The following is a 13,184-nucleotide window of genomic DNA, read 5'->3' on the forward strand; positions in this document are numbered from 1 at the left end:
GAGGATTAGAGTAAATGTTACTCTAAGATTATTAACGAAAAGAATTGAAAAGATTTTTATGCAAAGCTTATAGGTGAAATAATTTTGTTAAAGATCAATACAAGCTTTTTTATATTCATGTTAATTTTCTTTTTGATTGCAAGCAAGTGTTATTTTATTTTGCATTTAAAATTGAAAAATATGGCATAGCATAAAATAGATGTGTATTTTTAAATATAGCAAAAATCTTGAAATTTTACAAACAAAAAAAAAGTTAATAATAATAACAACATAATCTTTAAATCAAACTTTAACTCAAATATAATATAAAGCACACTAGGAAAAGTGGTCACATTTTTCTAAATACAATCACAATTTATGCCAAAAAAATGTTGTACTAAAAAAATTGCCTAAAAATTTACTTTAAATTAGCGAGAGAAAAAAAGTGAAAATACCGGATTAGACCCTTTACAGCGACGAAACGATCTCGTGGAGCTGCACAGCGAGGATGCGTTTGGCAGTGAGAGAGAGAAAGTGAAGCAGATGAGCCATGGCCACCACCATATCCACTTCTCTATCTCTACCAATTTTCCTCTCTACTTTCAATCCAAAGCCTCACCAGTTTCTTCGTCTTCGTAGCTCATCTACACCAAACATTCTCTCTCGCCGACCAGCACTTCTCGTTCTGAATCCACTTCGCCAAAATTCTGCAAGAGGAAACTCAATTCGGAGGCTCCATGCCACTTCTGAACAAACTCTGGCCTCCGAATCCGCCGCGCTGGTGGAGAAATCGCAGGAGATAACATCCAGCGGCGACGACGGCGTATCCACCATCATTTCCGCTCTTCTTTTTGTCGCTTTCATCGGTCTATCTATTCTCACAATCGGGGTAAATTCAGCGCTTGAATTCGAATCTCGAAGTCGAATTTCTACAGTCGATGATTTCATCAACACAAAATTGCTGTTGATTTTGTCTGTTTGATTAGGGTTTTGACGTCGGATTCGCGTTTCGGTTTGCAGGTAATCTACATTGCAGTTACGGACTTCTTGCAGAAGAGAGAGAAGGAAAAGTTTGAGAAAGTGGAGACGGCTAAGAACAAAAAGAGTGGGAAAAAGAAGAAGGTGAGAGCTAGAGCTGGACCGAGGGGATTCGGCCAGAAGATTGAAGAAGAAGAACAGGGCTAATGTTATCGACTGGTATGAATTGAGAGGGCAAATTCTCAGAGTCTCATTAATTTTCCATAAATTCGGATGAATCTGCTTCAAATTGCTGAGTTAGGTCACCGTAAAATTTCTCTCATGAATTTCAGATCCCTTTTTCTTCAAATGCTTTATTATTCACTGCACATCGGGATGATCCAGAATTACTGAATTTAATTCAATTTTAAATGTTTGTGTGGTTTGGTCCGAGACACCGATTCCATCTCTATAATTCGACGTGAGTTTGTTCATCTTAAATTTAAACCAGAATTTATTTCAAAATAGGTTTTAAAATAATTAAGTCATGAATATAATTCAACTGTAAATGCCTCTTGTTAATAATACAATAATATATTAAATTAATCTTTTAATTTCTCTAACAAACATTGTCGAGAACACATTTATTTAGTCCATCAAAATACGATTATATTTTATTTTAGGGAAAAAAACACGGAGTTGGTTTTAAATTGAAACGATAAGGATCATCTCGAGGATATTATAATAATTAGGTACAAGACTACAAGTTAAATAACTAGGAATTTTGTCAAAAAAATATAGATATACAAGAAACCTCAAACATCATTTATAAGATTGTCTATCCTAATTTTAAATTAAATTCAATTGAAATTAACATGGAATCTTCTAAATTCCGTTTTCGACGAATGTAAAATGGACCTTTATATGGCAGTTAAACTTCTAGATCTTATAGGTAAAAAAAACTCGTGAAAATAGATTATAACTGTATTTTCTTTGTTTATTTCTTTTTTCCTTCTCATAGCTTTATTAAATAGTGTCTAGCATTTAAAAGAGAAAAAAAAAACGTTTTGGTTAAAATTTGATAACAAAACAGAAAAATATTAATAAATAAAAGCTTACAAATTCATTTTCCACCCCTTCAACTAAGAAAAATGTTTATTTCAAAAGCTCATTTTACACAAGAAAAACAGACCTCTACTAATTATAGGCTAAATATAGGCCACTTAAATCATTTTTTAGTAGAAAAACAAAAACAAAACAAAACCCAATTAATGACCTCATAGACTAGATGTAACAAGATAAAAGAACTCATCTAAGATTCAATTGATTAAGTCATAGAAGTCAAAGGCTCAAATCTCCATTCCACGTTGTCGAACTAAACAAAGTATGACTTATACTAATGTCATATCAGATATATTCAAAGTTCAAACGAGTTGATCAGTTGAAGGAAATGAAAATAAGTAGAGAGAAGAAGAAATAGATAAGAAAATTATATAGTTGAAGAGGAAGAGTGATGGAAGTAGAAGCATACATGAGGAGAAAACTATGGCCTCAATAATCTAACATAAACAGCTCTTCTTAACATGGCAACATTTTGTACAGTCACGCTAAACATATAAGAAAATAAAAAAAGAACTACCTCAACATTTTTGAAAGTCATTTACATGCCCTTAAGGAAAAAAAAGACTACGTATAAGCAGGCAGCCATTTTTTTATCTCATCTCGCAGCCATTCGACATCGGGGTGCCGCGAAATTGATCGATTTCTACGTATAAAGCAGCTTAAACTACAAATGTACAGGCTTCCTTCTTCCAAAGTACAAACAAACAACTTGGTTTTATTTTCAATCAGCTCATACCTGTCTTCACAGAGAGGTTGAGGTTGAGGTTGAGCTACTGCTCTTCTAGATAAACGGAAAAGAGTGGGAAAGAGGTGAAGAAGTCCGCTCGCTCTGGCTGGCGGCCGCTTCAGTTAGCTGTACATAATTTCTTTCCTATGTCACCAAAGAAGGGTGTGGAGAAGACTGAGCTGCAATTCTCCTTTCTGCAACAAGGAGGAGAGTTACTTGTGGTGTGTTTATTATGTGAAATAAAAATGGTATTAGTTAGAGACGAGAAAGAATGCATACCCCCAGCCGCGACAAGTTTCTCTACGCGGGCAACAATGTGCTTCCCATAAGTATATTTCTTCAATGCATTGAGATGAACTTTGATTCGGGAGAGAATCAACTCGCGTTGTTGGTCATCACAAGTCTCGAGCACTTTTTGGACAACATAGTTTGCGAATTGATCTTTCATCATTGCCTGAATAAAATTCAACAGATAAAAAAAAAGGTAGGAATAGCAATGGTAGTCAAAAGTATCACGTCAGGTGGAGATGCATGATTGCTGAGAATTCACATTCACTTTGATGTATCAATTGGACATGACCGTTCACAACTGAGCGAGAGAGTGTTTATCACAAACCTGAAGGGGCTCATTTTCATCCGTCGTGCCAAGCATTTCACTGACCAGTAGTTGGCGCTCCGTAGGGCCACCAAAGGTTAAGCATTTCTCAACAACGTTAGAGGCAAACTTCTGTTGACTCATTTGAACTATTTTACCAGCCAATTCCTTGATAATTGCAGAACGCTCATGAGGTTTTCCATGCTCCAATACGTGCTGTTGAGAAGGAGAATCAAATAAATTAATTAATAAGAGAAGAGAAATAACAAATATCTCCAGATATCGCACGATTAGATCATACGAGAACTGAACAATCGGACTATCTTTGCTTCTTTCACCCCGAAAGATGAAATCAAAGAGTAAATTGCACATTATCCATCTAACTAAAGGTATGCAGAGCTCATCCAGAAGCATGAACCTGAACAACATAATTTCCGTACTGATCTTGTGCCAACATGCTAACAGATCCTAGAATCTCCTCCATGACTTTACTCTGGGTATTTTCATCCTTGCAGTGCTCAAGAACTCTCTGTCAAAAGGAAACGAGTTAACATAGATCATACGAGCCAAATTTACTTGACACAGTTTAGGAAGAAATTTTCTAAAAAGCACCTGTATCACGCGACACCCATATGGGTGAGTTGAAAGAGTCACAACTTGATCAAAAAATGTGGAAACTATAAAATGTATTGCTTCTTCTGGAACACATTCTATACACTTCTGTATAACATGATTTCCATTCTGATCGCGTACACAGCGCATGACATGTCCGTCAAGCTCTTCAACCATTTTAATCTTTTGGTCCAGATCTACTACTTCAATTGCCTGATCAGTTGAGTTGACATGAAGTAATGCAAAAACCATGAGTAAATCATGCAATCTCATCACATGATTGGCATGAGTATCAAAAACATCTGAGTGGCTACGAATGGCGAGATAATGAATGGTCAGATAGTGGAGCCCTAGTCGAACTTCAACAAGACTCTTTTCATTTTTTTCTTTTCAGAGGAAAATTTAGCGATTTAGCCAAAAGTGTACAAAAGGAGGAAGAGGATTAGAGTCCAAACCCAACTTAAGACTAAGGAGGTCACTAAAAGCCTCTCCACAGGACTCGAATTGTGTTTCTCACTGCAACTGTTAACATTTACATATATTTCTAAGAACTCTTAACTTTCACTGGCTGATTTAACTGTAACCATATTAGAATATAGCTAAATCAACTCTTCAAGTACAACAAGACATCCAATTGATGTTGCACTTGAGTAGACTGAAATTATTTTAGGAGGAATATCCGGTTCAATAGTTGAGAGAAGATAATATGGAGTCCAGCTTAAAACAAGCAGTACCTTCTGGATCACGCGACAACCATACATCTGAAGGCTCAGAGTAAGTACGTGCCCAAATAGCTTATTGGCCAATTCTCTTCTCTGTGATGGAAGTCCATGCTCAAAAAACTGCATATGTACTCTAGTGATTAGCATATAAAACCAAAAAAGGGCACTAACTAAACCAGAAAATAACAATAAATATTACTCAGATTTCATTAAAGAAAAATTACCTTTTGAATTACATAATTACCAAAGACATCAGTCATTAGGGCAAGAGCTTGAGGCATAATTTCCTGATAAATCATATTTTTCTCCTCCGCAGTAGCTGTTTCAAGTTTTTGTTGAATGAACCGGCTCCCATATTGATCACCACTGCTCATGAGAAAAGTTAAGAAAGAAAGAGAAGAAACTACTTTAAGATAGGATTGGATGATAAACCACATATAATCAGTTTAAAAAGCAATTTATATGTATACCTGAATTCAAACACATGACCGGCAATTTCAGAAAGTTCAAAACATTTTGTCTTATTGCTCTTGAACTCCTCTAGAAGAGAGGATGAAAAGCTTTCATTACATCCAACGTCTAGGTGCCAAGGACCCATAACGCCACCTAAGTTCCTTGTACCAGAAGGATAGCGCAAATGAAGGTCATTGTGCCTGATAGGACTACCAGGTCCTACAGGAGAGTTAGAAAGGACAGGACTTGCCATAGGACTGCCAGGATAAGACAAGTGAACTCCAAAAGCTGGATTTCCAAAATAACCATGATTATTTGAAACACCAGATTTACCACTATATGGGATAGCATATTGTGATTTCTGAGGTGATAGAAGGGCTCCCACGTAAGCTTTCTGCAGCTCTAGCTGATTCATATACGAATTGCCCAGATAATTTCTATCAAGAGAAGGATCATTTAAAGCACCAAGTTGTGCTGCAGCATATTCAGACGTCCTCAAGTATTGAAGATAAATGGGATCGACAAAGGACGCCTGAAGAGCATTACCAGTTATTTGACCTCCCAATTTACCAAGAATATGTGAATCAGAAGCAGAAGAAGCCAGGTTTGTTGCAGAAGATAAACCTCCCCCAAGAACTCGTGATTCCAGACCAGAGGCCCCCAAAGCTGAAGCTGAGGCAACATTTTCAAACAATGTTGGTAAATTACCAGTGCCGAGTTGGCCAGGCATCATGGATGCCAAAGGTGGACTAATTGAGTACCCACCCAAGCCAAAGTTCTGATATGTCAAATTTGTGCCATCCACATGCTGATACTGAGCTCCATTGTTATGAGATGAAGTATGTGAACCACCTTTCAAGAACGCGTTTGTAGGAGGAACAGAAGACTGTTGCAGTTCAACGTGCCTATCTCTGGAGGAGTTGGTTCCACCTCCATTGTTGTCATTCAAGTCTGAGAATGAAGATCTGGGTTGACCCCCGGACTCGGTCTTCTTTGCAAATGACTGTTGCTTTATATGATTCTGACCTCCTTGCAGGCCATAAGCGTAGCCCTGTTGGTTATTACTATCTTGTTTGATTTGAGATAGCACATGACCTTCTTCATTTATGCCATCATCCGGTGACAAGTTCATACCAGATAAGGCCGATACCAGATCTGAAGACTCATTGATTCCAGATGAGACACCATTAAATGAATTTGGGCTTGAAATGTTCCTCTTTTCAGCAGTTGCAACTCTACCACCTCCAATGGGGGTAAGACAAGGACTAGGAGCCCTTGCAACAAGTTGAGGATCAGGTGTATTGCTTCTTGACAATGAAGCGCCCACGGCTGCAGCATAAGTGTACGAAGAAGGTGCTCCTATGCTTTGACCAGCAGATGAACTCTGTCCATTTGAACCAGATCGCATAACTTCAGACATCATCAAGTCATGACGCAAATTGGCTAGCTCAGATTCAGTTCCACCTACAGGCTCAACATTTTCGTCAAAGGCATTGCGGCTGGCTGGACGAGATGGCAGCCCTGTAACAGGAGTTGTGCGCCCCAAGTCATCCTGCATAGACATTAGATGCTAAATCACTTGGAACAAGATTAATCCATGATAAAAACCAAACCTCACTCCATAGTAACAAGCAACAAAAACACAAATAATGCTCATGCTCAAGATACACCAGTTAGATGGGATGGTAACAAGGGAGGTATGCAATTTTGGAATAACTTATTACTTATTAGAAACCCAACATGGATAAAATTTTATATATCACCAATTCGAGAACTAATTCAATTGGCCTAAATAACCATGAGCAGCTATGCTGACAGTAAAAAAACTTTGACAATTAGATTAAACTGATCAAACCAATAAAAATCTGACATTTAAAAGTCAAGTTAACAAAAAAAACATACAAATCAATATCTAATACTGATACCCAGCAATTATCGGGCCATTAGGTAGAAGTTAGAGTTCAAATGTATTGAGATCGCGTGGAATCAGAACTATAAATTATAAACTTGAGATTTCAAGTTTCCGGAAATATTTTATAAACCAGGTAAAGGACTTCAATGCTCAAGATTAGCACAATAGTAGATTAGCAGTTCAAATAATAGAATATGGCAAGTGAGGAAGCAATTTACCTGAAATATTTCAGCTAGACTTTTTTGTTTGGTTCCAAGTCCTAAACTAGGCAAACCAATCAGCCCGTCACCACCCCACTCAGTGGAGCCACGCCCCTTGTCCAACTCGACCTCAGATGCTTGTTTCCTAGCATTAAACCCAGGGGGCATAGAAAACAAGGATCGGCCGCCGCTATCCGCCACAACATTCAATCGCCTTGTATCTCCAATCCCTCCTAAACCCAAATTTGCCCCTTTCAATCTCTGTGCAGACTTCCAATCCTCTTTTGAAATCAATGGAGGTGGAAGCCGAGGATTAAGGTTCACATTTGAGTAATAGTATGATAAGTAAGCTGGATCAGACCTAAGCTGCTCCTCGGACACGAAGCCATTTCCATTCTTAGCACCAGATAACTCGGCAAAGGCATTAGCAGAGCCAGCAATACCGCCAAACAGACCACCCACCGCACTCAAAGAGCCTTCAACAGTCGGTGGAGCTGATCCACTTCTATACAAATTCAGCTCCCGCTCACGATCATCGGCCTCTTGCCGATGCTGTTCACGAAGCAATAACCCTATCTCCGTCTCTAATTCATCACCAAACGATCCGTCGTTACCACCAAACATCGGTCTACCCTCCTGGCTCTATCTGATCACTGCCTCCGCGCAACAACAAAAAGCTACGCCTCAAAAATTATATATAATCCTAAAACGACGATAAACACACTATTTACAACTAGAAAAAAGTCATTCTAAACTGATCAAAACCAAAATTTCCTTCCGTTCCGCCAATTCCCTAACCCGTAGCTCTACAACCAAACCATCAATCCCAGACCAAAAACAAAAGGGTGTTGTAAAAGCATTAAGTTCTTCACTACAACCTAAATTCTACCAAGTTACGGAAAATTCTCCGACACATGCTTCATGTAATAACAACAGCAGCAGCAAACATATCAAATTACAAATGGCGAGAAGAGAGTGACGATGAAAAAAAGAAAAAAATAAATTCAAAACTGAAAGAGGGGAAAATATTGGTTTCCCGCAGCTGAAATGAGATCAAGAAGAAGGATTTGAGATATAGTGAACAAGAGCGGGGACAGCTGAGATCAATCCGGCGGCGATTGCTCCAAACGAGAACCCTTTTAGGGTTTTATTCCATTTGAAGGTGAGATTAAATACAGTGAAGGTAAAAAAGAAAAAATACAAAAACAAAAACAAAAACAAAAACTTTAATATATATATATATATATATTTGTCTGTATATTTAAGTTGAAATATCTCAAAAGAAAATACCTTTAGAAAAAAAAATTAATTTGGGTGATTGACCAAGCGAAGCGATGATAACTGACTCATACAAAAATCACATTGGAAAATGAATTTGCAAGATGAGAACTTTGGGGAAGAGAAACAGAGAGAGAGAGAGAGAGAAGAGTTAAAATTTTTAATAATTGAATAAAATAAAAACGATTTAATAAAAAAAAATTTGAAAAAGATAAACCGGATGCCACGTCAGTTCCATTGGATTCGACCCGTACCGTGTATATATAGAACAGTACAGGTAAAAATCCTTAAAAATACACTTCTTACTTCGTTTTCTGTTTCTGTCTTTTTTTTTTTATTTTTCCATTTTTATTTTCACTTTTACTGTTTCTGCTCGTCTTTGTACCTTGTAACCATTTATTGGTTTAAATTTAAATGTTTGTTACCTTATTTATATTGCATGATTCAATTAGGGGGAAAATATTATTTTAAAACTTCTATATTCATTATTCTCGGTCTATTTTTAGCATATTAGATTACTTTAATTCTTGCTACTATTTTGTTTTCCCATCACTTGATCCACTCCACTACGACTCAACTTAAATTACTATAATGTATTTTGGTAGTCTAATGTCATTGGGTAGTATTATACTATTGTGAAAGAAGAATGAAATATTTGTTGTCGTAGAGGTATCGTGACAAAGAGGGATTAATGTTAACTTGAACCGTAGTAAATTTTTTCAATCGGTCCCATAATAACAAATTAATGACTATTTAAAGAAATTTGATAGTGATATACTAAATAGTATGGTTTTTAGAGATGATGACGTGATCTTGCATCAGTTTTGTGTGTGTGTGTGTGTGTCTATATATATATATATATATATATATATATATATATATATATATAATTCTCCTAAATGAATAAGCAAGATTAGTGGTGTTCACGGGTTGACAATTGGATTGAAGTAATTTTCGGACTCAACCCATTTGTTCGGGTATAAATGTATTCAACTCAAATAACTCTAATTAAATAATAAACTTAACTATTAAATATTTAGATTTGACTAGTTCAGATCATTCGAGTCACTCATTCAAAATATTGTGCAGTAAAAAATATAAATATTAATATCTCAAACATTTATTTACATATTTTATAACGTCAAATAAATATTCTTTAAGTCAAATGCAATAGTTATTTATAGTATGAATAAAATACTCTCAGAAACTTAAAATTTTATATTTCAAAGTGATTGGAGAATAAATAATCCAAAAGAATTATCAAATAAATATAAATATATGGTAAGTAAAAGAAATTATTTTAAAATTAATAAAAAGTTCTACTTAATTTCAATTCGACCCTATTTTATTTTAGGTGAACCTTTCAAACAACAGTTGATCGAATTTTTATTTAATTGAAACAAACTCAATTCAAACAAATGTATAACTCATGTTTTTGTAGGGTTGATCGAATTTTTCGAGTCATCGATTTTTTTTTAACATTCTTAAGTGAGCGAAATCATGTACGAAGGTTCTATGAATTAGGTTTAAATCATTGCCATTTTGAAAAAACTGGTTAGAATTAGCAATGTTATTCATACAAAAATGACATAGATTGAATTTAACCAAACAATCATGTATTTTGGTATAAAGTTTCCATTTTGATGTCAAATGGAATGGGGCCCACAAGATGTTTATCAATGGAGCTTCCTCCATTCCATTTATTTGATGACACCTAATTTTTTTTAGGTAAGAGTTTGAAAAGCCATTTACAAAAATAACAAGTTAGACAATTATTTTGAAAATGTATGGTTTGGATAACTTATTTTTGTTTTTTGTGCAAGTCTAAATGCAGAGGGAAGTTTATAATGTTGTAAAAGCATTGGAATTTCTTGCTATTTGCTGCATATGATGGAATATGTACAAGATTTTTGCTTTTGTTGAACTAACTAACAAAAAAGTGGCATAAAAATGGGTTATAAATGTCGTTAAGAAAAACACATTTGTAAATTTAGCAAGAAGATTATGTTATACCTCTTTTTTATTTCACCTAACAAACAACTAATCGATGGTAGCGGTTCTCTCTAACCATAAGGTTATGAGTGACATTTGTCTCTCCTCCTACCTACACTAAAAAAATAAATAAATAGACGGACAGATCCAAACAAAATTTCCATTTGATCAAATTTAATTGATTTTTTTAGGTTGATGTATGCCGTATATACTTTTTTTTTATTTTATTATTTTAAGAAACCTTTATTTTGATTATATTATGTTAAATGGTGATTTGTTTTTTTAACTACTTTTAGTTTCTTAATGCGTAAAGTTTTAGTTTACATATTATTAGTAATAACAAGATTATAGTTGTACAAAAAAAAAATGACAAGATTATAGAGTGATGAGGTAAATGGTTAGATTTATAATCTTGTATGATACTATAAATAGTAATTAAAAAATACGTTTTTGGCATTTCCATTTCAGTTAATTTTTTATTTACTATCTTAATTATCTTATATTCCCTTTGCAACAGATAATTATCTTGTATTCATATATACAAATTTAAAGTGTTATATAAAAAGTTAATGTGTGGTCCCTTGTAATTTGGTCACTAATGCACAAATATTCTTCTTCCCTCTTTCTTCAACAAGCATGAATTTTAAACTTTAATTTTTAGGAAAAGTTACTATTATCTTATAATAGCGGTATAATTCATTAAATCTATATATAAATTATATAAAACTAATTAGTATTAATAGCCTCGTAACCGTAGCTCATTCTCATTTTGGACGAAACAAATAGACTAATTCTTTAATTTCAATTAATAAGAAGGATTGTCGAACTTGTTATTCTATAAAAGGTAACTTGTAAATTTAGTTTTAAGAATGTATCGACTTGAAATTGTATTCAAGTTCGAGTATATTTAATGAAATCAGAAGTTTAAAAACAGACAAATATAGTTGATATGTGCATATCGGTAGACACCATTTAGGATCCCAGACAAAGTGAAAGCGCATTAATTAGTTCAATCCGAGCTAAGAATCTGACAGCCTTGAGAAACTGTTTAACAACTTTAGTAACAAAATAACGGTTATCGGAACAAAAAGACTTTCTGCTAATCCCCAATCATTCTCGCTCAAAGATAAACAATTATTTATGGACCGACATAGAATTCAGACATTTGATTGACTTGAGCATCAAAGTGTTTCTTCTTTACGTGCAAGTCTTCTTACATAGCTCGCTTCATTCAACTTGATTGGTTAGCTTGCATGGATCTCCGACCCTCCATAATTCAACCGAAACAACATATATAATATATGTTATAGATGGATGATTTTAGTTTAAAGCAATTCTTGAGTTGAGTTGTAATTTGTCAGATTACATTCAAAAAAGGAAGAAGAAGGAGGGAAATATGATGCATGATACATGAAAATTGTCCATTGATGTGGAGCTTGGCCAAGACACTTTGATGAAGTTAGATATATCACGTTGAGCTAAGCAAGAGTTAGAATTACGTACTTCGAGGGGGTGAGTGAGCTTTTCATCTAGGAAGATTGTAATGATTCCTCCATCGCACTATCAGATACAGTAGTCACATGTGCAACTCAATTGTGCACACTATACAAAACTTTCGACATGAGATGATGATGACCTACCTTTTGCTCCTTGTCAATGTAACTCCACATCAAGTCGTGTCCCTCGTCATCCCAATGTTAGAGACGAGTTTCGACTCTCTTTCCAAGCATATTAGCATGATCCTGTAGCCAGTCTCGTCCTCTAACATCTCAATCGAATCGCTGTAGTTGATTTGTATATATTGTGGTATTCAATGAATTTACTAATTTATCTATAACATGTGCTGACTTAAAGAACTATAAAGTTTTAATTTTCTTTAAATATTCCATTAGTTAGACACTCAAATATACTCAATTCATTCAACAAAAGATGTTTATAAAGTTACATTAAAAACAATGGAAAAAAGATTTAGATCAATAATATGAAATCCCTCAAGTCTACATTAGCTTAGCTGATGGACAATAAAAAGTAGGTGTCCATATTTGTCACCTCGTTTTAAAAAATGACCAAATAGCTTTCTGTTATTTAAAATGTCTATTTGTATTTTTTCAACTATTTCACAGGTTTAATTTTGGCCATTTTACCCTTGCTATTTCATTATTATATTTAAAATAAACTATTACTCTTTCTCCTAAATTCATTTTTTTGCTACATTATCTCCCCTATTTGGTTGCTACAATTTCCTAATAACCATCTCACTTTTAAATATTTGGAAATATATGTACACATATAAACATAACTCATAGACTAGAGAGATTTGCTTTTAATATATTATTAATCTAGTTTAATTTACCTACTTTCTTTTAATTTATTATTAATTTGGTTTAAAAAGTTGGCCGTCTATCTTCTTATTTTTCTCTCAAAACAAATTTCATCTTTTTAAAATACAGATTTGCTTTCTATTTTTTTCAAAATAAATTTCAAACACAAATATAGAGAATAATAATGCCAGAGAAGTTTCTGTTGTGGTGTTACACTGAAGAGGTATATGCTTTGAATTTCTTCCCTCTAATTTATAATTGCAAAACACATTGTATTTGTTTATTTTGTGTCAACACAAAAATACATCGTCATC

At 34.4% G+C, this 13,184-nt stretch overlaps 2 protein-coding genes across 2 annotated transcripts; one reads left to right on the plus strand and one right to left on the minus strand.

The window, feature by feature from the left end:
• Nucleotides 1-425: 425 nt before the first annotated feature.
• Nucleotides 426-1,389, plus strand: LOC111017113 (uncharacterized). The gene is made up of 2 exons (XM_022292796.2): nt 426-868; nt 1,000-1,389. Exons 1-2 carry the CDS (start codon nt 530-532, stop codon nt 1,162-1,164), a joined length of 504 nt encoding a protein of 167 aa, XP_022148488.1. The 5' UTR covers nt 426-529; the 3' UTR covers nt 1,165-1,389.
• Nucleotides 1,390-2,468: 1,079 nt separating this feature from the next.
• Nucleotides 2,469-8,452, minus strand: LOC111017120 (pumilio homolog 2). The gene is made up of 9 exons (XM_022292809.2): nt 7,298-8,452; nt 5,185-6,719; nt 4,939-5,080; nt 4,727-4,834; nt 3,993-4,205; nt 3,799-3,909; nt 3,402-3,596; nt 3,065-3,239; nt 2,469-2,979 (listed from the first exon to the last, which is right to left on the minus strand). The coding sequence occupies exons 1-9, from the start codon at nt 7,901-7,903 to the stop codon at nt 2,930-2,932; spliced, it is 3,135 nt and encodes a 1,044-aa protein (XP_022148501.1). The 5' UTR covers nt 7,904-8,452; the 3' UTR covers nt 2,469-2,929.
• Nucleotides 8,453-13,184: the final 4,732 nt, after the last annotated feature.

This window comes from Momordica charantia (genome assembly GCF_013281855.1).
Source record: "Momordica charantia cultivar OHB3-1 chromosome 2 unlocalized genomic scaffold, Mcharantia_2.0 BLBB01000002.1, whole genome shotgun sequence".
In the NCBI taxonomy this organism is placed as follows: Eukaryota; Viridiplantae; Streptophyta; class Magnoliopsida; order Cucurbitales; family Cucurbitaceae; genus Momordica; species Momordica charantia.